General features: G+C 43.8%; 2 protein-coding genes across 3 annotated transcripts in view; one reads left to right on the top strand and one right to left on the bottom strand.

Moving 5' to 3' along the window:
• On the bottom strand, positions 1 to 3,653 carry RPL37 (ribosomal protein L37). Its single transcript, XM_081213386.1, has 4 exons — positions 3,497 to 3,653; positions 1,733 to 1,868; positions 975 to 1,059; positions 1 to 106 (listed from the first exon to the last, which is right to left on the bottom strand). The coding sequence occupies exons 1-4, from the start codon at positions 3,497 to 3,499 to the stop codon at positions 37 to 39; spliced, it is 294 nt and encodes a 97-aa protein (XP_081069512.1). The 5' UTR covers positions 3,500 to 3,653; the 3' UTR covers positions 1 to 36.
• Positions 3,654 to 10,100: 6,447 nt separating this feature from the next.
• C7 (complement C7) overlaps positions 10,101 to 18,703 on the top strand; it is a 43,848-nt gene continuing 35,245 nt past the window's right edge. Inside the window, exons 1-5 of one of the 2 annotated variants that reach the window (XM_081212761.1) lie at positions 10,101 to 10,334; positions 10,695 to 10,750; positions 13,474 to 13,549; positions 16,329 to 16,470; positions 17,197 to 17,350. In XM_081212761.1, the coding sequence (XP_081068887.1) occupies positions 10,329 to 10,334; positions 10,695 to 10,750; positions 13,474 to 13,549; positions 16,329 to 16,470; positions 17,197 to 17,350 (434 nt within the window). In that variant the 5' untranslated portion in view covers positions 10,101 to 10,328. The remainder of the gene's footprint in view (positions 10,335 to 10,694; positions 10,751 to 13,473; positions 13,550 to 16,328; positions 16,471 to 17,196; positions 17,351 to 18,703) is intronic. The other variant, XM_081212762.1, reaches the window with a different exon arrangement.

Genomic DNA, 18,703 nt, shown 5'->3' with positions numbered 1-18,703 from the left:
GTTCAGGCCATTTATTTTAAAAACACATTTGAGTCCTTAAGATGAGCTGGATGCTGCAACAGCAGCTCTCTTGGGCTTTGGCGCTGTTCCTTCACGGAATCCATTCCTGTGTATACAAGACGAAGTGGAGTTAGTGATTACTACAAGTGTTCTAGAGTGAACTTTTCCATTTAACTGATTTTAGTGTTCTTTTTAATCAGCTTATCTCAGTTAAAAAATGAAATCACTTATGAACTCAGATGTTCAGACTTTTGTTTTTTGTAGGCATCATAGATAAGCTGCTAAAATGAATAAACACTTCTCAACATGCTGAACGTTTTAAAGTGCCCTTTAATGTTTCCACACACCCCCAGAGGGGTAGCTGTGTTTGTTGCAACACAAACCTGTCTTAAAGACTAACCAATTTATTATGTCATAAATCTTCATGGACTAGCATCAGCTTTGTCAGATGAGTGAACTTTAATCCTCAGTTTCAAGTATATACATTGCATGTATGTGTGTGTATGTGTGTGTGTGTGTGTGTGTTAGGGGATGGGGGTTAAAGCAGTAAGATTAAAAAACCCTGGTAGTGTTTTCAACAATATAATGGACTTCAAGATGCACTGCTGGAAATATATCAGCCATTGGGGCTGCTATTTGTTTAGAATACACTGCCAGGTTAAGACTATTTACAGTGCAATCCTACACAAGTTTACTAAGGAGAAAGTCTCACTGAGTTCAGTGACGCTTAATCTCATTTAAGAGATATAATTGCTTTATTACCAATTACTGTTGTAATGGACATGACTAACAGGCACATTAATCTAGTTAGCTAGAACTCATTACTTCTAATTTATTAATATTTATACCCTGCCCATTAAAAAGAAAACCCATCATGGTAGCTTACAGCATATATTCATATGGATCTTGCATTAAATAACCCACATTACATTCCAGAACACATTATCTGTAATAGCAAGGATACTCTACTGTACCTGAATCTGCGGTAGACCTTTTTCAGATGCCTCATACGGCCAGTTCCGGTAGTATTGCGCCTCTTGGCCTTAGCACTCCAGTTATCTAGAATACAAAAAAAGGAGATTATGTGATGCATTACAATCAAGAAGCAAGTTTATTTGATCTGCGTATCAGCTTTCCTCCTCTACTGCCCATTTTTATGCTCACAGATAAGGCACAGAGAGTGATTGGCCCAATGTCAGCCAGTGGAACACATGGCTTGAGTAAGGATTCAAACCTTGTTGACTTCAATACTAGTCCCTACACTTTAACCACTCTACCCATGCTGCCTCTCTTTGAAAAGGCCAAGGGTGGAAAATATGAATAGCAATCTCAGAAAATGTGAAAACTTTTTGTTCTCCACATATGTTAAAACTGTGAAACACACACACAGGTAATTAGCCTGCCCATTTTTACTAGTGTGCTCAAGCTAGTAGCCTGAATTTCTACACTGAATTTCTATCAAAGCAGAAAAAGGATAGCACAACCTGTTACTCCTTCCTCAGCCCAGTCACTTGCCTGCATGAAACCTCTGATTGCCTATAGCTACAAGTCATTAAATCCAAAGTTATATTAAACTGGCTACACTGTTTTTCTCAGGCAAAATATTTTCACAATAAACTATGTATTTGCATTTATATAGTGCAACACCATGAAATTCAAAGCAGCAAGGTATCACAGAACCAGTCATGTGAAAGTCAGATATGTTCCTGCATTTGGGAAGTTCTGCACTTACACTTTCTCTTGCGCTTAGCAGGATATCCACATTTTCCACAGGTGGACTTCTGGAGATGATAGGCCTTGGACCCACATCGACGGCACAAAGTGTGCGTCTTATTGCGACGCTTTCCAAAGGAGGATGTTCCTTTCGTCTAAAACATAAATGGAAATGTTTATGAAAATGCTATGATTAGAATAATATGCAGTGTTACATTATTAGAATAAACAGATGTAGAACATTCTTAATCCTACACTTTGATAAAGCATTAACGAGCAACAAGTGTTTTATAGAAAAAAAACCAAGTGTGCTTTGCATACATAGTATAAGGACAAAAGTTATTGGGTTGGTACAGCATATGAAGAGTGTGAACTACAAGATAGTCAGCTCCCATCTCTGCTATGCCATTCACTTTGTGGTTTCAGAAAAGCAATTCTCCCTCAGTCTTTGCCCCAGCAAGACAGAAACAATGCTGGCCCACTGTTGGGATTACTAGGATCTTTTTGAATGTTTCCTTGAAATGTACTATATACATGCTCATCATCCCATACCAGCACAACACAGCTGTCATGACTGGAGGAAATAGGAGTTGCAGTCCACCAAATTAGGAGGACACCAGATTGGTGAAGGCTTAACCATACAAAGGACATGAAACATTTCTAAAATGAAACCACAAATCTCTCATTTCCACTGAATGACAAAAACTACAGAAAATTTATGGTGGGTTTACAGGCACTGTCAATTTTCTGTGCTTTTCCAGCACTACCTTATTATTAAATGAAAAGCATGCTTTTCACTCAAAATGACAACGCATTTCAGATTTTAAATGAATTTCAAATCCCTCTAAGAACGAGGGGTGCCAGCCTCCCTCAGAAGGTGCCCAAAGCCCCTTACCCTTTTGCCAACCTTTTTGTTTTTTAGTTCACCTTTCCATTGCTATGGTTGTGTTCGATTCAGTTGGTATACCAACAAAACCCAATAAAATATTATAGTGATGCGATCCCTGAGGCCTCTGCCCCATTGAAACTGAGGTTTTAATCTGAGTATGCATGGGTAGGATCTGGCTGTAAAGCATTTTCGAACATTCACAAAGTTCACTGAGACACCCTTAGGCATTTTAATACCAACTGGCCAAAGCATCAGTATTAGGGGACCCATGTGTACACTCGCACACATAAGCTATCCAACATATGTATGCGATATATATTAAAAGAACCAAGAGCTTTCATTTTTCTACAGTACTTTAAGGTGATTTTATTTATTAAGAAACCCGAGCATTCTGCATCCTTCTCAGTCCAGTATCTTTCACTCCAGAAATCAGAGCAAACACATGCTAGCCTAACACGCTAGTATACTTGCAACCCATCAACTTTGCAGCCACACGGTTAGTCACTCCCATTCCTCGCCTTAAAGCAACGCTAGAAACAAGACTACGGGTCGTGGCTCGAGCTGGGAGGTGACCCGAGCCAGGCCCGGGCCTCTGCACGGCTCCCCCTCTAACCTCCGCCCAACCAACCCATGGCGCTGCCGAGACAGACGGAGCGCGCTGGTAGGCCCAACCGGGCCTCCTCGCAGCAGCTCCCCGCGCTCTCTTCGCGCTATGGGACTCGAGGCTCCCGCGGCTGAGCGCGGCCGCAACGCCTGAGGGACGCGGCCAAAAATACACGGCTTCCCGTCTTTAGCAGTCTCCGGGGAAACGCTTCCCTACGCGGCCCCGGCCGCAGGGCCCTAAACGGCGACGGATGGCAAAGGATTCCCCGCCGCCCCCAATCCCGAACTCACCATCTTCCTTCAGCCGCCACAACCAAAGAGAGCTAGCTCCGCCCCCGACTTCCGCAATATCCTCGCCGCGGCTTCCGGCGAAGGAAGCGCAACCGCTTAATAGGCTCCCTTGAATAGGCATGCGGAGGGGGAGCGGAAGGGGAAAAGGGTGACACGAGAAAAGGGCTCCGGACCGGCGGGGGAAGTGACGTCAGTGGGGGTGGGCCCGAGTCTCAGAGTTCTCTATGCGCTACGCAGCCTCCCTTGCAAATAGTAACTTAGAAATAATAGTATAACGACGGTACACTACAACCTCTGGAGGCGGCAGCGGACATAGAGTTGCAAATTCCTTTTTCTCACAGTATTCGATAACTTGCTTGTACGTTTTTAAACAACTGTGTTTTTTTCTTGATTTTATTGTTTGGTCTTAGCTGTTTTGAGATGTGTGGTTTTTCTCTCTCACCCCGCCCAGCAGTGTATAAATTTTATGAAATAAATGGACCACCTGCAAAACTCTTGCACGGAACGCCTTGCAGCACAACCCTGTGCGTGTTTACTCTGTGCTGTTTTCAGTAAGGCTTACCCACAGATCCCGATTCTAGCAAATGCTGGTTTTGCTGTTACATTACAGAACAATTTAAACGAAAGCTCGCGACAGTACTCCAGAGTAAGCCCATTTAACACAGTGGGACTTCTGTGAACAAACATAGGGCTGCACTGTAAACCTCCATTTGGAACGTAATCCTGAGAGTTGAAAAGTGAATTCTTTTTTGTTGGCTCAATTTATGTTGTGCAGTATCTAATTTCATAGATGAAAACAGGAGCTTGCTTTCCCAACATCCCAATTCTACTGCATTGCTACAACCTCTTCTCTATTACATTGCCTAAAGTTTTACTTTGCATATATATATACCGTATTTTTGCTCTATAAGACTCACTTTTTCCCTCCTAAAAAGTAAGGGGAAATGTGTGTGCATCTTATGGAGCGAATGCAGGCTGTATCAGAAGCCAGAACAGCAAGAGGGATTGCTGCTTTCACTTCGCAGCGATCCCTCTTGCTGTTCTGGCTTCTGAGATTCAGAATATTTTTTTTCTTGTTTTCCTCCTCCAAAAACTAGGTGTGTCTTGTGGTCTGGTGCGTCTTATAGAGCGAAAAATACAGTATATTAAAAAATAAAGCATTTAGAAGGCATTCTGTCATTACCAGAGGCCTAGTGTGCTTCCTGGGGTAGAACATGAACAGGAAGGTGAAGGCAAATCACTGCCCCACTTATAGGAGCAGATTCAGACGAGTGATCTATCTAGTTCAGGGGTCAGCAAACGTTTTCAGCAGGGGGCCGGTCCACTGTCCCTCAGACCTTGTGGGGGGCTGGACTATATATATATATTTTTTTGGGGGGGGAATAATGAATGAATTCCTATGCCGCACAAATAACCCAGAGATGCATCTTAAATAAAAGGACACATTCTACTCATGTAGATTCCTGGACCATCCGCGGGCCGGATTTAGAAGGCGATTGGGCCAGATCCGGTCCCCGGGCCTTGGTTTGCCTACCCATGATCTAGTTTATGAGTAGGCAAACTAAGGCCCGGGGGCAGGATCCAGCCCAATCGCCTTCTAAATCCAGCGTGTGGACGGTCCGGGAATTAACGTGTTTTTACATGAGTAGAATGTGTCCTTTTATTTGAAATGCATCTCTGGGTTATTTGTGGGGCATAGGAATTCCTTCATTCTCCCCCCCCCCCAAAAAAATAGTCCAGCCCCCCCCCACAAGGTCTGAGAGACAGTGGACCGCCCCCCTGTTGAAAATGTTTGCCGACCCCTGATCTAGTTCAGTATTGTCTACACTGACTTGCAGCAGCCCATTTGGGGTTTCAGGCATGTCTCTCTCAGCCCTACCTTGAAATGCCAGGGATCGAGCCCAGGACCTTTTGCACTTAAAGCAGAGGCTCCCCCACTGAGCTATGTCCCTTCCCCAAAACAGCCTAAAACTGGTGCAACAATTGGGCACGATGCCATCATGAAATGGTGGCAGGACCAGCTTTGACTTCTGTGGATGCTGAACCCCAACAGTGAGGCTTAAGTGGCTGCTGCAGGCAAGAATCCACCGAGTGGCACTTAGCCTGCCTGCCTGCATGTTCAGTGGGTGAAATTGGGAACTCCACATCAGTTTTAGGAATCCTGTATTGCTGGAGGCAGGCAGAGGCCAGCAGGTCTGAGCCCCACCAAATCAAGCACAGTCATGTATGGCGCTCATCAGGGATTGATAAAATTCTTGGTTTCGCTGCTTGCCTTAGATTGCCAAAATACGACTGTTGTCAAGCAACTGGTGCTCTGCTAGTTACATTGTGCAGGCTTAATGTGCACAACACAAACACAGATTGCCACTGGAGGTCAGTATGCCTCCAGTTAACCGCTAGCATCGCCCAATTATTTTTGGGGTTGAGAGGGTGGGAGGGAATAAGCGATTGTAACTACTGTGATTTTCAAAAGGTCAGCAGGGAAATTGAAATTAAAGTGAAGTCAAATTAAAGAGAATGGTGAAGTCAGACGCCCCACTATTTCTTTAAAGTTGAATCCTACAAGATACAAATATTCTGAAGGGTTTTAGTGAGGCATCTGGGCATGTTTGTTCTTCCAGATTTCATTCCACGGAGGGGTCATATTAGAAAGGCTACCTCGTGACTCATTTCTTACTACTAAACATAAGGGGTTTTGTGGGGGGTTAGTTTTGAGGATCACTATCGTTGAGAACCCTGCTCACAAAGACAGATGACAGCAAATGCTGCAGGTGGACAATTGCTTCATTGCCAATTCTGGGTATTCTTCACCATCTGAAATCCAGAACTGGTACTGTTAGTTGCTGAAATTGCACTTTTAAGGTTGAGAGCTTAAGGAATGGTTCTGCAACTCATATCTTAATTTCAGCGACCCTGTGTCCACAGTGGATGATGTTGTATAGAACCTGCTGCATGCATGTGCAAATAAATCCTTTGTTTTCCTTGGAGGCAACAGAAGGTTGATTAGGCTCCTATGAAAGTTTGCTTCCATTAAGCCCCCTGGGAAAGAACCATTTGTGCTGCAGAAAATAGCCGAACACTGTCACTTGACACATTTCCAAAAGGCACGTCCCTAGGCTCATTCTATTAGTCCCTGAAATGTGATAAATACCTTAAGAACTTTGGAGCCAGCTAATTACAGCTAATTAGAAAAAGTAAATGACATTTGCTAACAGAAGAAAGTCCAGAAGCTCTCGCTGACAGCCAATTTCCCAAGCTAAGAACATATCAGCCCGATGTTCTCTCTCTCTCTCTCTCTTGCCAGCCGTAATTTGGCCATCACCATCTGTAGAAGTAATAGAGAGAAAGGATTGGCATCTGGGAACATAACAGATAATGAATGGAGAGGGAGAATATTTGGACATTAACAGGGATGGTCCATCAAGGGATGAGTTAGGTTGTCTGTCAGCTGCAATCTTCAGATTGAGATCAGAGGACCTCTTAAAATCCATGACTTAAAATCAATTTTAATGAGTGTGATGTTGTTATGCTCCAAAGCCATTTGAAATTTAAGGAGGAACTTGAATATCTGTTGCAGAGAAAGCCAAAACTCATAAGGAAATATAATAGACTCTTTGGAATGCTACAATGCTTTAGGAAGAAGAATTAAAGCTTTCTTAGGCAGTATCTTGTTTTGTTCTAGACGACAGATGGAAGTAGCCTGAAGGGACCCAAGTAGAAACATCCCATTAGTCTCTAGACATTCAGTTCCAGTACTGTCTATTTGTGCAGCAAGTTTTAATTACTTACTGCACTGAACAAAAAGTTTGAGGAAGGCTGAAGCTCATGGCACCATATTGCCCCATCTTCCTCACTTTTTCTTTTCCTTGGTTCTTTGTTCCGTAGCTCAAAGTTCCTCAGCTGTTCCGTTGTCCAGGCAGAAATACTAGCACAACTTTCTCCAACCACTGTGCAAGCCAGAACTGATGGAAGTTGTAGTTCAAAATGTCTGGAGGGCACCAGGTTGGGGAAGACTGTTCAGCCCTATCATTGTCCGAAGGAATACTTGGTCCTGAAAAGATTATACCTTTTCTACAAGATTTGCGAAGCACTTTGAAGTCAAAATTGCTTGGAACTATGCTGAAAGCTTCTTGGGAGAAAAGCAATGACAAACCTAGACAGCATCTTGAAAAGCAGAGACATCACCTTGCCAATAAAGGTCTATATATTTAAAGCTATGGTTTATATTATATTTAAATATATAAAGCTATATATTTAAAGCTAGTAGTGATGTATGAAAGTGAGAGCTGGACCATAAAGAAGGCTGATCGCCGAAGAATTGATGCTTTTGAATTATGGTGCTGGAGGAGACTCTTGAGAGTCCCATGGACTGCAAGAAGATCAAACCTATCTATTCTTAAGGAAATCAGCCCTGAATGCTCACTGGAAGGACAGATCCTGAAGCTGAGGCTCCAGTACTTTGGCCACCTCATGAGAAGAGAAGACTCCCTGGAAAAGACCCTGATGTTGGGAAAGATGGAGGGCACAAGGAGAAGGGGACGACGAGGATGAGATGGTTGGACGGTGTTCTCGTAGCTACCAGCATGAGTCTGACCAAACTGCGGGAGGCAGTGGAAGACAGGAGTGCCTGGTGTGCTCTGGTCCATGGGGTCACGAAGAGTCGGACATGACTAAATGACTAAACAGCAACAATGCTGAACGATGCCAAAATTAGTTCAGGCTTGTTGGACAGCAATGGAGCACTGCCAAGTTACAGACTGTGGATGTTGTTGCAGCCTGGCGATGTGAGCAAGAGGCTTGTAATTGTGAACCCGACTGCCTGCCCATCATGGCTGGTTAAATCTAGTAAGAGGTGCTTGACATGATGGATCGAGGGAGTGGTTAATGCCATACTATGGGAGGAAGTTATTCCTGCCACTTTGAAAAAGGTGATGATGCAGCCCCTCTTGAAGTGGTTCTCCCTAGAGGAAGCAGGTTATCTAAACCAATCAGAGTTTCAATACCAAAACAGCCTTAGTCACCTTGATTGAAGACCTTCTTGCAAATCCTCCCCACTATCTGCTGTGTTTCAACTGAAAATCCTAGTGATTATATCTAACTTTGTTTTTTGTTTTTTATATGTATATATGCTTTTATTGGTTGAAAACTTTGTAACAAAAATGTACAATAGATGTTATAGGCAAAATGAGAAATAAAAAATAAACAATTATTCATACTTGCTTTGTGTATACATTTGTGATTAAATTATACAAGGATTCTGATCTTCCCCTTGTGTTCCCGAATTAAATTCCTTAAATACACACTTAGACTTTACTTTCTCCATGTTATTTAACTTACTATCAGTTTTATTTTATAAAATTATCCTAATTGCACATTGAAGCTCCATCAAGACCTGCCAACGGACTGATCTTTTGACAATGTTCTTTTACATAGACTCTGTATGTATCCCACTCTCTGATAATTTTTTCATCTGTAACGTCTCTTAGCCTTGCTGATAATCTCACCAGTTCAGTGTACTCTCTTATTTTGTTTTACCAGTCTGATTTAGATGGGATATCTTCTCCCTTCCAGCCTTTTGCGATTAGGATTCTGGCAGCAACTGTAACATACACAAAGACTCTCCTGAACTTTTTGGGGGATTTCATTACCCATAATTCCTAGCAGGAAACTTCAGGGTTATATCTAACTTTGCATCTCTATGTCTAAATTAGTACCAGGCCATGGAGAGGCAATGGGATCCTCTCTCACTGCTGCTGCCACTATGGACAAACTCTGGCTCATCCTCCACCCCGAGCTCAGTGGCAGCAGCACTGGCGGATCAAATCAGAAGCTTTCATAATTCCGGGACTATGCCTGGAAAATCAGGGCACTTGGAGGGGATGTTCTGGTACTGAATCAGACTATTGGTCCCACTAGTTTAGCGTTGCCTACACTTTCTGGCGGACGCGTGTGGCGCTGTGGGTTAAACCACAGAGCCTAGGACTTGCCGATCAGAAGGTCGGCGGTTTGAATCCCTGTGATGGGGTGAGCTCCCATTGCTCGGTCCCTGCTCCTGCCAACCTAGCAGTTTGAAAGCACGTCAGAGTGCAAGTAGATAAATAGATACCACTCTGGCGGGAAGGTAAACGGCATTTCCGTGCCCTGCTTTGGTTCGCTAGAAGTGGCTTAGTCATGCTGGCCACATGTCCCGGAAGCTGTACACCGGTTCCCTTGGCCAATAAAGCGAAATGAGCGCCGCAACCCCAGAGTCGGCCACTCAGGGGTCCCTTTACCTTTACACTTTCTGGCAATGACTCTCCAGAATTGCAGGCAGGGGACATTCCCAGCCCTACCCAGAGGTGCTGGGGATTGAACCTGAGATCTGCATACCAAGAAGATGCTCTGCCACTGTACTACTCCCCTAAAGGGCCCAGAAAGCAGATGCCAGTCAAAGTCGTAGACAACGCTGGTCTAAATGGATAAACAGTCTGACATGTTGCAAGGCAGCTTACTAGACTCTTAAAAAAAAATTCACCAGGGCTATATTCCACTCCAAGCCAAGCTTTGTTTTATAATCTAGTTCTTACTATTTTAAGATACTTGGGCAGTTACAGGAACAGGCTGTTAGTGTTCCTAGAGGAGAGGAGATGGGTTATTGTTAACATTCCTCCGTATTGCTTAAGGCCTCTCTTGTGAAAGAAAAAGCAGAACCGCCAGGCAGGCTTAGTCGCCAGAAGTTTTGAGACAGACAGACTGACGACGGCTCCTCCTGGTTCTAAATTGCTTTCTTCTCCCAGAGGAGGAATGTTTTCTTTGCTGCTAGTTGCCGTGTAGCTTGAGCGTTTCTCTCAACATGAAGGTAAGGCAATCATTGAGCCAATTTCTGCAGATGAAATCCAAGTCTAGTGCAATATTCATTTATGCAAGGCATATGGATGCGGAACTACCAGGATGTAAGGGGGGGGAGTGTCGATGGGGACATGGTGAGTTGCAATAACTGGAACCTTTAAATTCAGCCACACGACTTTCACAGCTTCTTGCCTTTGAGTTCTGCCTGATTTGGATGCGATCCTAACCCCATTTACCTGGGATTTGGCTCCCTTGCAGTCAATACAAGTTGCTTCTGAGTAGGCATGGTTAGGCTTATGCTGTTATACTTGGAAAATCAGTCCAAATGTGAGCCAAACAATAATCCAAGCCTTCCCTTCCTTCTTTTTAGGCCCTTGGAACATTCGTTCTGATGGCAATTGTGGGCTCCTTTCCTGCTTTTTCAAGGTGAGCGGTTCTTTGGCACTTTGAAAAAGGATGAGCATATATATTCAGCATGCATTTTCCCCTGTTCAGCGGTAGGGCTTGAGTAGCTAGTATAAGTTTAGGATTGAGGGTGATCTTTCCTTCTTCTTATCTAGGTTGCCAACTTTTTTCTCTCTCTGGTAGGGCTCCTGTGCATTTAACAGCTGCACTATAGGCAGAAATTCAGCTGGTATAAACAGGTAGCCAAAGGCTATTACAAGGGAGGGGGTGGAATCACAAACTGAATTCCTGCTTTTAATGCAATTGTTAAAGGTAGAAGTCCTGGACACTGACGGCTGCACAAAAATTAGAAATTCAAATCTGTGATTTCCACCACCCTGCAAGAGCTCTATGGGGGGGGGGGGAAAGAACCCCATAGCAATTGCATGTGCAATCTCCATATGAGATTTTTCATATTAAGATAGAATCATAGAACCATAGAGTTGGAGGAGACCTTGTAGACCATATCTTCTCACTCCAACATCCCTAACAGATCACATCTACGCTTATACTACTTTAGCAGTCACGGCTCCCTCCAAATAATCCTGGGAGCAATAGCTTTTAAGGGTGATGAGTTGCCAGGAGACCTACAATTCCCTGCAAACAAACCACAGTTCCCAAGATTATTTGGCAGAAGCTGTGACTGTAAAAGCAGAACAAGTGGTACCACTTCAGTTTCTTCAGAGTAAACATGCTTTGATACTTGCTGCACATTTCCCAATGCCAGGAAGCGCTGCTGTACAGTGGCACCTCGGGTTACATACGCTTCAGGTTACATACGCTTCAGGTTACAGACTCCGCTAATCCAGAAATATTGCTTCAGGTTAAGAACTTTGCTTCAGGATAAGAACAGAAATCGGGCTCCGGCAGCGCAGCGGCAGCAGGAGGCCCCATTAGCTAAAGTGGTGCTTCAGGTTAAGAACAGTTTCAGGTTAAGAACGGACCTCCGGAACGAATTAAATACTTAACCTGAGGTACCACTGTACTTTTGTAAAATCAATTGCTGGTGAAGCTGCAGCAACCACTGGCTGTGCTGCTTCAAACTTCCATATGATCTGCTACATAAAAAGCATGGCCTTGTGCAGTAACAGAAGGGGGAAGAGCTGTGGCAAGGCAAGAAGAGCAAATGGCTTTTCTCAATACAGTCTTATAGTGGGGATAGCAATCTTCCTGCACCTAATTCTCTGTTGTCCATAGGACGTTCTCCTCCAAATCACTGCCTTCCCACACTTTCTCCTATATCAGTCTGGATTTTCTCTTACCAGGGATACTCCAAAAGGAGAGGGAATGAGAAAATCTGGATTGAGGAAGGAGAAAGTGTGGGAAGGCAGTGATTTGGAGAACGTCCTACGACAAGGAAGAATTGATGGATGCACAGGAAGCTTATAATTGGCATCATATGACCATATGCATGAGCCTCTCATCAGCAAGATGTGCAGCCTAATAATAATAATAATAATAATAATAATAATAATAATAATAATAATAATAATAATTTATTATTTATACCCCGCCCATCTGGCTGGGTTTCCCCAGTCATTCTGAGCGGCTTCCAACAAACTATTAAAATACAATAGTCTATTAAACATTAAAAGCTTCCCTAAACAGGGCTGCCTTCAGATGTCTTCTAAAAGTCTGGTAGTTGTTTTTCTCTTTGACATCTAGTGGGAGTGCGTTCCACAGGGCAGGTGCCACTACCAAGAAGGCTCTCTGCCTGGTTCCCGGTAACTTGGCTTCTTGCAGTGAGGGAACCACCAGAAGGCCCTCAGCGCTGTACCTCAGTGTCTGGGCTGAACGATGGGGGTGGAGACGCTCCTTCAGGTATACTGGACCGAGGCCATTTAGGGCTTTAAAGGTCAGCACCAACACTTTGAATTGTACTCGGAAACATACTGGGAGCCAGTGTAGGCCTTTCAAAACCGGTGTTACATGGTCTCGGCAGCCGCTCCCAGTCACCAGTCTAGCTGCCGCATTCTGGATTAGTTGTAGTTTCCGGGTCACCTTCAAAGGTAGCCCCACATAGAGTGCATTGCAGTAGTCCAAGCGGGAGATAACCAGAGCATGCACCACTCTGGCGAGACAATCCACTGGCAGGTAGGGTCTCAGCCTGCGTACCAGATGGAGCTGGTAAACAGCTGCCCTGGACACAGAATTGACCTGCACCTCCATGGACAGCTGTGAGTCCAGAATGACTCCCAGGCTGCGCACCTGGTCCTTCAGGGGCACAGTTACCCCATTCAGGAATCTTAACCACATTTACTCAGAACTTTCTCCCAAGGAAATGTTCATAGGGCAGTAGCAGCACAGGGTTGCAGCCAATGCTACTCCTTCTCAGAGTAGTCCCACTGATGTTAATGGACATGATTAACTTAGGTTTGTTACCTGGATCTGCTCTGAGCAGGACTGACTATAACTCATAGTTTATATGGGGACTAGGTTGGAAGGAGCAGAGCTGAACAGGATGATTGAGATGCAGGCCACCCACTAACTCTGGGATTCCTCAAGATTACATTGTTATGGAGGAAATCAACAACTTTTCAAAACAGACAACTACAAGATCAAATGGGAATCTTTCCGAGACCTTCCTGCAGATGCTTGTGATTGAACCTGGGAACCTCTGCATGTTCTTTACCATTGGGCCTATGGTCCTTCTCCCAATGTTGAAACCCTGACAACATTTTTCTTTCTCCCCATATAAAATCCAACAGGGCTTCTCCAGTCGATTGCAGCTGGAATCCATTTGGTCCTTGGTCAGAATGTGATGGCTGTACTAAGACTCAGGTACAGTATAAATGTGTGCCATTTGTACGTTACTCGGGTAGTAATAATAATAACAACAGCAATCTTGTTACCCAATATTTTGTTACCCAATATTTTGAGGATCATATGTTTATTAATAATCATGAATTAATTGCATTATAGAGGTAATTTGTTGATTTTAAGTGGTGGTTACGGATGAAGATCTAGGACAGGAATGCGCAGGCTTGCGTGATGCACTTAGTTCTTTTATTAATACTCCAGTATCTACCAACCAGAACCAGGTGCAAATAGCATATACTTAAAATTTTAATGACACATATACACACACATGGTGCTTTGAAGTACATTCTGAACCCTAGGGGATTTATTTTCAGCACCAGAATAGAACTCAGCTTAACCCTTTCATGGGAAATCCTTTTAGCTTTCCTTCATTTCAGCAGTCTAGCTGAGATGGGAAAATCATTTTGTTATTACTCCCAAAGATCTAGCAGTAGATTGCCCACCCTTGGTCTAGGGCACAATCATTTGGGAAGTTCTCCTGCTCAAGTGCCTTGGAATGGGAACTGCACAGCAACACTGCTGAGCTTCTGCGCAGCCTGTTATTTCAAAAGGGTTTGCACAGAACTTTCCAGAGGATCGTGCCCTAGATAAGGGGTTCCCAAACTGTGGTCTTCAGGCCAGCAGGTGACCTAAAATGTATCTGTGGATTTGTGGTTTAAGATGGGAGATGGTATATCCATCATATTAAATTGGTGTTTGATTGTATTTTTGTTGTTTCTTTTATTTCTTATATTGTATTTCATGGCAATATGAATCCACAATTATATGTTAAGTTGCAATACAATGAAATACAATATATAATTGGGGGGGAAAAATAAAAATACACTTAGTATCGTACTAGCACAATACATTAAAATTGCTACATTGGGCAGAAAAACCATTACAGGGTCCAGCAAGAAGACACTCTGCCATTTGCAAGTGGTCTGTGAAGAGAAAGATTGGGAACTGCTGCCCTAGATCTTCTTCTGCAATCATTGCTTAAAGTCATTCTTCTCCAATAACTACAGGTGCAACCAGAAGTCCTGTTTATGAGCATTCATTCATTTATTTTAACTTGGGAAGGTTAAATGATGCTGGCTATTTGAACATTCATTCTGATTTGTTTGTGGGAAGATTAGACAACATTGTGTGATGGGTAGCTCAGTTGTTACAGCATGAGACTCTTTAATCTCAAGGTCGTGGGTTCAAGCCCCATGTTGGGTAAAGAGATTCCTGCATTGCACATAGCTGTCAACTTTTCCCTTTTCTTGCGAGGAATCCTATTCGCAATAAGGGAATTTCCCTTTAAAAAAAGGGAAATGTTGACAGCTATGGCATTGCAGGGGGTTGGATTGGATGGCCCTTGTGGCCTCTTCCAGATCTATGATGCTGTGATATCCCACACTTTCCAGTGCATCTTCCCCTACAAGGCCTCTCTAACTGTGCAAAGTTAATTTGCCAGTACAGTGGTACCTCGGTTTTCAAACACCTCCATAGTCAAACGTTTCAGAACTCGAACACCAAAAACCCAGAAGTAAATGCCTCAGTTTTCGAACTCGCCTCGGAAGTCGAGCAGGAAATGCAGCTTCCATTTTGAGTTCTCAATATTGAGGCTTCCGTTTTGAGGCTTCCGCTTTCAGTTTTCGGTTTTCAAATGTTTCAGAACTCAAAGGGACTTCTGGAACGGATTACGTTCAAAAAATAGGTACTTCTGTATGTGAGTGAATCCCACCTGAAACACCCTATATTTCACACCTCAATCTTATTTATGTTTACTCATAAGTAAATCCTACTGAGTTAAGTGGGACTACATGTGCATAGGATTGCTGCCTCACAGGGCAATCTTATGTGTGCCTATGTAGGCACAAGTTCCATTGTGCTCAATGGAGCTTACTCCCAAGGTATAGGATTGCAACCTCAGCTAGCTAAACTACACTACTTTAGCTTTCCTATATTGATTAATTTCCTTGCATCTGAGTTCTCTAGCAGAGGATATATAAATCCAGGAACAGACAGCCTATAAACCAAACCGCTGTTTTTCATTTGCTGCTGATGTGGCCAAATAGAACCGCCTGTTTCCCCCACAACAATAACTCTCAAATTAAAATGCAAATTATTTCCATGTTTATATTCTTCGCTGGTTACTTTTACAAGATTCATTGCCTGAGTGGCTGAAATGTTCCTCGATTAAGGCAGCGCCAGTGAACAATCCAAGTTTTCTTACCAGATTATTAGTTAATTTTCTCTTTAAGCAAACTCCCACACCATAAATGGTGAACATGTGGTCTAGCAATACAGAGTTTTTGGCCTACAGTAACCAACGCAGGGAAACTTAATAAGGTTTTCTGCTTGAGTGACAATTTGAAACTGGGTCTCTCGTATCCAAATACAACACTTCTGAATATGCGGCAGTATAAAACACACATGGGTACTGTTGCCAACTTTTAAACCAGGTCCTACTCCTACGCCTTATAACAGCAGCTTGTTCTGCAGACAGGTGAACATGTGATGTTGCCAGTGACGCAATTAGGACTGCACTTTGGGGATGAAGTTCATGGCCCTACATCTGACCACTGAGAGCGGCAGATGATGGAGATAGAGGCAAAAAGGCCCAGCATTGACCTACCTGCCTCCACAGGAAATTTGTGACATTCCCCTTTCTTTGAAGGGCACAATTTCAGAGCTAACATATCATCCCCCTTACCCCTAAGAGCACCACCGGAACCTACATCTAGCCTAAAGGATTGCTTTTTGGATTTAGATTCGCAGACGGACCATAGCAGTTTATGGGCAGTTTGGAGGACAGCCATGTCCAGGAAGTTCCTTTGAATCCCGTCCTTGTGTTCCTACGAGAGGGTGCCCAACAGAAGATGGATGTGGCAATCGTTTTAGATGTTCATCGGGTACGTTGCTTCAAGAATCCAACTGACCTGTTCTTTGTCCTTTCCAACTCTATAATTCTATTATTCTATGACTGTTTCACAGCAGAAGCCGATAGGACCAAAAAGGGGGAGATATGGGAATGCAAGTGTAACTCTTCATTATGATTTTTACTATTCATACAGAGATAGAGAGAGTTCTTTACGCAGGGTCTCTAGAGGGACTCACAGTAAATGACTTCTACACTGGTAAATAACAGAACTCTCAGGCATCAGATAACAGCACATAAATATTGTTGCCTGCACCCCAATCTCTGAGCTTTGAGAGACCCCAGGAGTTCCAGTGCTTACCCAGGGTACAGTTTCCTTGGAATGAAGGTTAATGGACACTTGATGTCTTTAGGATATATGGTTTTATTTACACATATATACAACTTGAGGATAGGATAGAAGTGCTCACTACACTCCAACAGACCTTGCTTGCCCATGAGGTTTCCAGAGAAGCCCCTAAAGGGCCTGCCAAGGAGATTTGCCTTGTCACAAAGGACAAATAACTAATCCAGAAACTTAGTAGGAGGCGGAGGCTGGCTTTCAGTCTCAAATACCAAACCAAAGCAACCCATCTCACAGAAAGAAAATTCCAAGACACTTGAAGAAACATGGAGGAGTCTCAGAGGAATCAGTTCTGTTCTCTAGGTGGGTGCAAGAGTTTCTTCATCGTTCCTGTGTTACCTGTCTTTATGGCCATAGGGCAGTGCATTAGCAAATCTTTGGTGTGCAATGGAGATCACGACTGTGAGGAAGATGGCGCTGATGAGGACCGATGCGATGAGATCAAGACAGTGTGTGAAAACACCAAGCCACCTTTGAAGCCGCCTCCTAATGTCGAGCTCACAGGAGCAGGGTGAGTTCTCTGTCATTCTTATTCATTTTGTTGCAATGCTTATTGGTTATTTATGAGGAACAACAACATTTAGCTACTATATAGGGCGAAGCGTTTATGTAGTTTCAGGTCTTCAGAGTATTTCGCATCCATTGTCTCGTGGCCATATGATTTATCTTTTCATGAGCGTTGTAGCTCGGACAGGCCATTTGGAATTTGTTTGGGGAGGTCCTCAGGGAGAGAGTTGCTCTTAAGGGGCCCTTCTCCCAGAGCACGAGGACCATTTCTTTCTTGCCATTGTTGTTGCTACTGCCCATTTGCCTCTCTCTCCCTCTGAGCCTTACCTTCCTTGCCTTCCTCAAAGAGGAAGGCCGTCTTTAGCATATGCACCACCGGGGTGCAAAGATCCGCCCAGCACCCCCAAATTAACTTTTATTTAGCTCTTTTTTTGGGGGGGAGCCAAAGTTGTTGACCTTTTCTGGGGGAGGGGGGAAGCCAAAGTTGACCTTTTTTTAGGGGGGAAATCACTCATCTGTAACAACAACGCAGCAGTGGCGTAGCGTGGGTTGTCAGCACCCGGGGCAAGGCAAGTAATTTGTGCCCCCTAACCCATGGATTTGCGCCCCCTAACCCGTGGATTTGCGCCCCCTAACCCTAACCCCCAGATGTTGCGCCCGGTGCGGCCGGCCCCCCTGCACCCCCCACGCTACGCCACTGCAACGCAGTGGTGGGGGGACTGCTTTTGTTTCCTGACTCATCAGGAATATTTGATGCTACAGAGTAACAGAGCGACCGGGGGGGGGGGACGACGGGACTTTCGCTCCATTGCTTTTCACTGCCGCTGCTCGAGAGGGACCAATATACATTTGGCACCCCCCAGAATTCAGCTCCCGGGTGCCCCGCACCCCTTGCACAACTGGGTAAAGACGGCCCTGCAAGGCATGAAGAGGTTGCTACTGCTGCTCTTGTCACTGCTTGCTTGAGCAGCTACAGCAAGGCCAGGAGGCCCCAGAGCTCCAGAGGCATGGGCCTTGCGTGACAATGTAGACTTCTGACCAGAAGTGCCATCTTCTCTTTTTTTTTTTTTTATAAAAATTTTTTATTGCGTTTCTTTCCATAGGTGAACACATTTGTTTAAACAGCAATATACAAGAAACATTTTCTATATATATAAAGAAAAACAGAGAAAAAAGAAAAAATCATTATAAAATTTTTTCGACATCTTTTTGGACCTCCTCACATCCTCTCAGCATTGCATTCATCATTCTAACCAATTCAGCAATTTATTATCTTATTTCCCAACTTATTATACCTTTGTATTTATTATGTTACCAATTTCAAAAATTTGTAATTTAGTTTTGACACTCTTAATAA

The sequence above is a fragment of the Podarcis bocagei genome, assembly GCF_964188305.1.
Source record: "Podarcis bocagei genome assembly, chromosome: 11".
Taxonomy (NCBI): Eukaryota; Metazoa; Chordata; class Lepidosauria; order Squamata; family Lacertidae; genus Podarcis; species Podarcis bocagei.
This window is presented reverse-complemented; position numbering and strand designations above follow the sequence as displayed.

Bases quoted from the DNA above. Each gene is read 5' to 3' on its own strand.
- RPL37 (XM_081213386.1), bottom strand. The intron at 1,060-1,732 runs GTAAGTGCAGAA...TTTGTATTCTAG, and splicing joins TGCTAAGCGCAAGAGAAAGT to ATAACTGGAGTGCTAAGGCC. The intron at 107-974 runs GTACAGTAGAGT...TTGTATACACAG, and splicing joins AAGGTCTACCGCAGATTCAG to GAATGGATTCCGTGAAGGAA.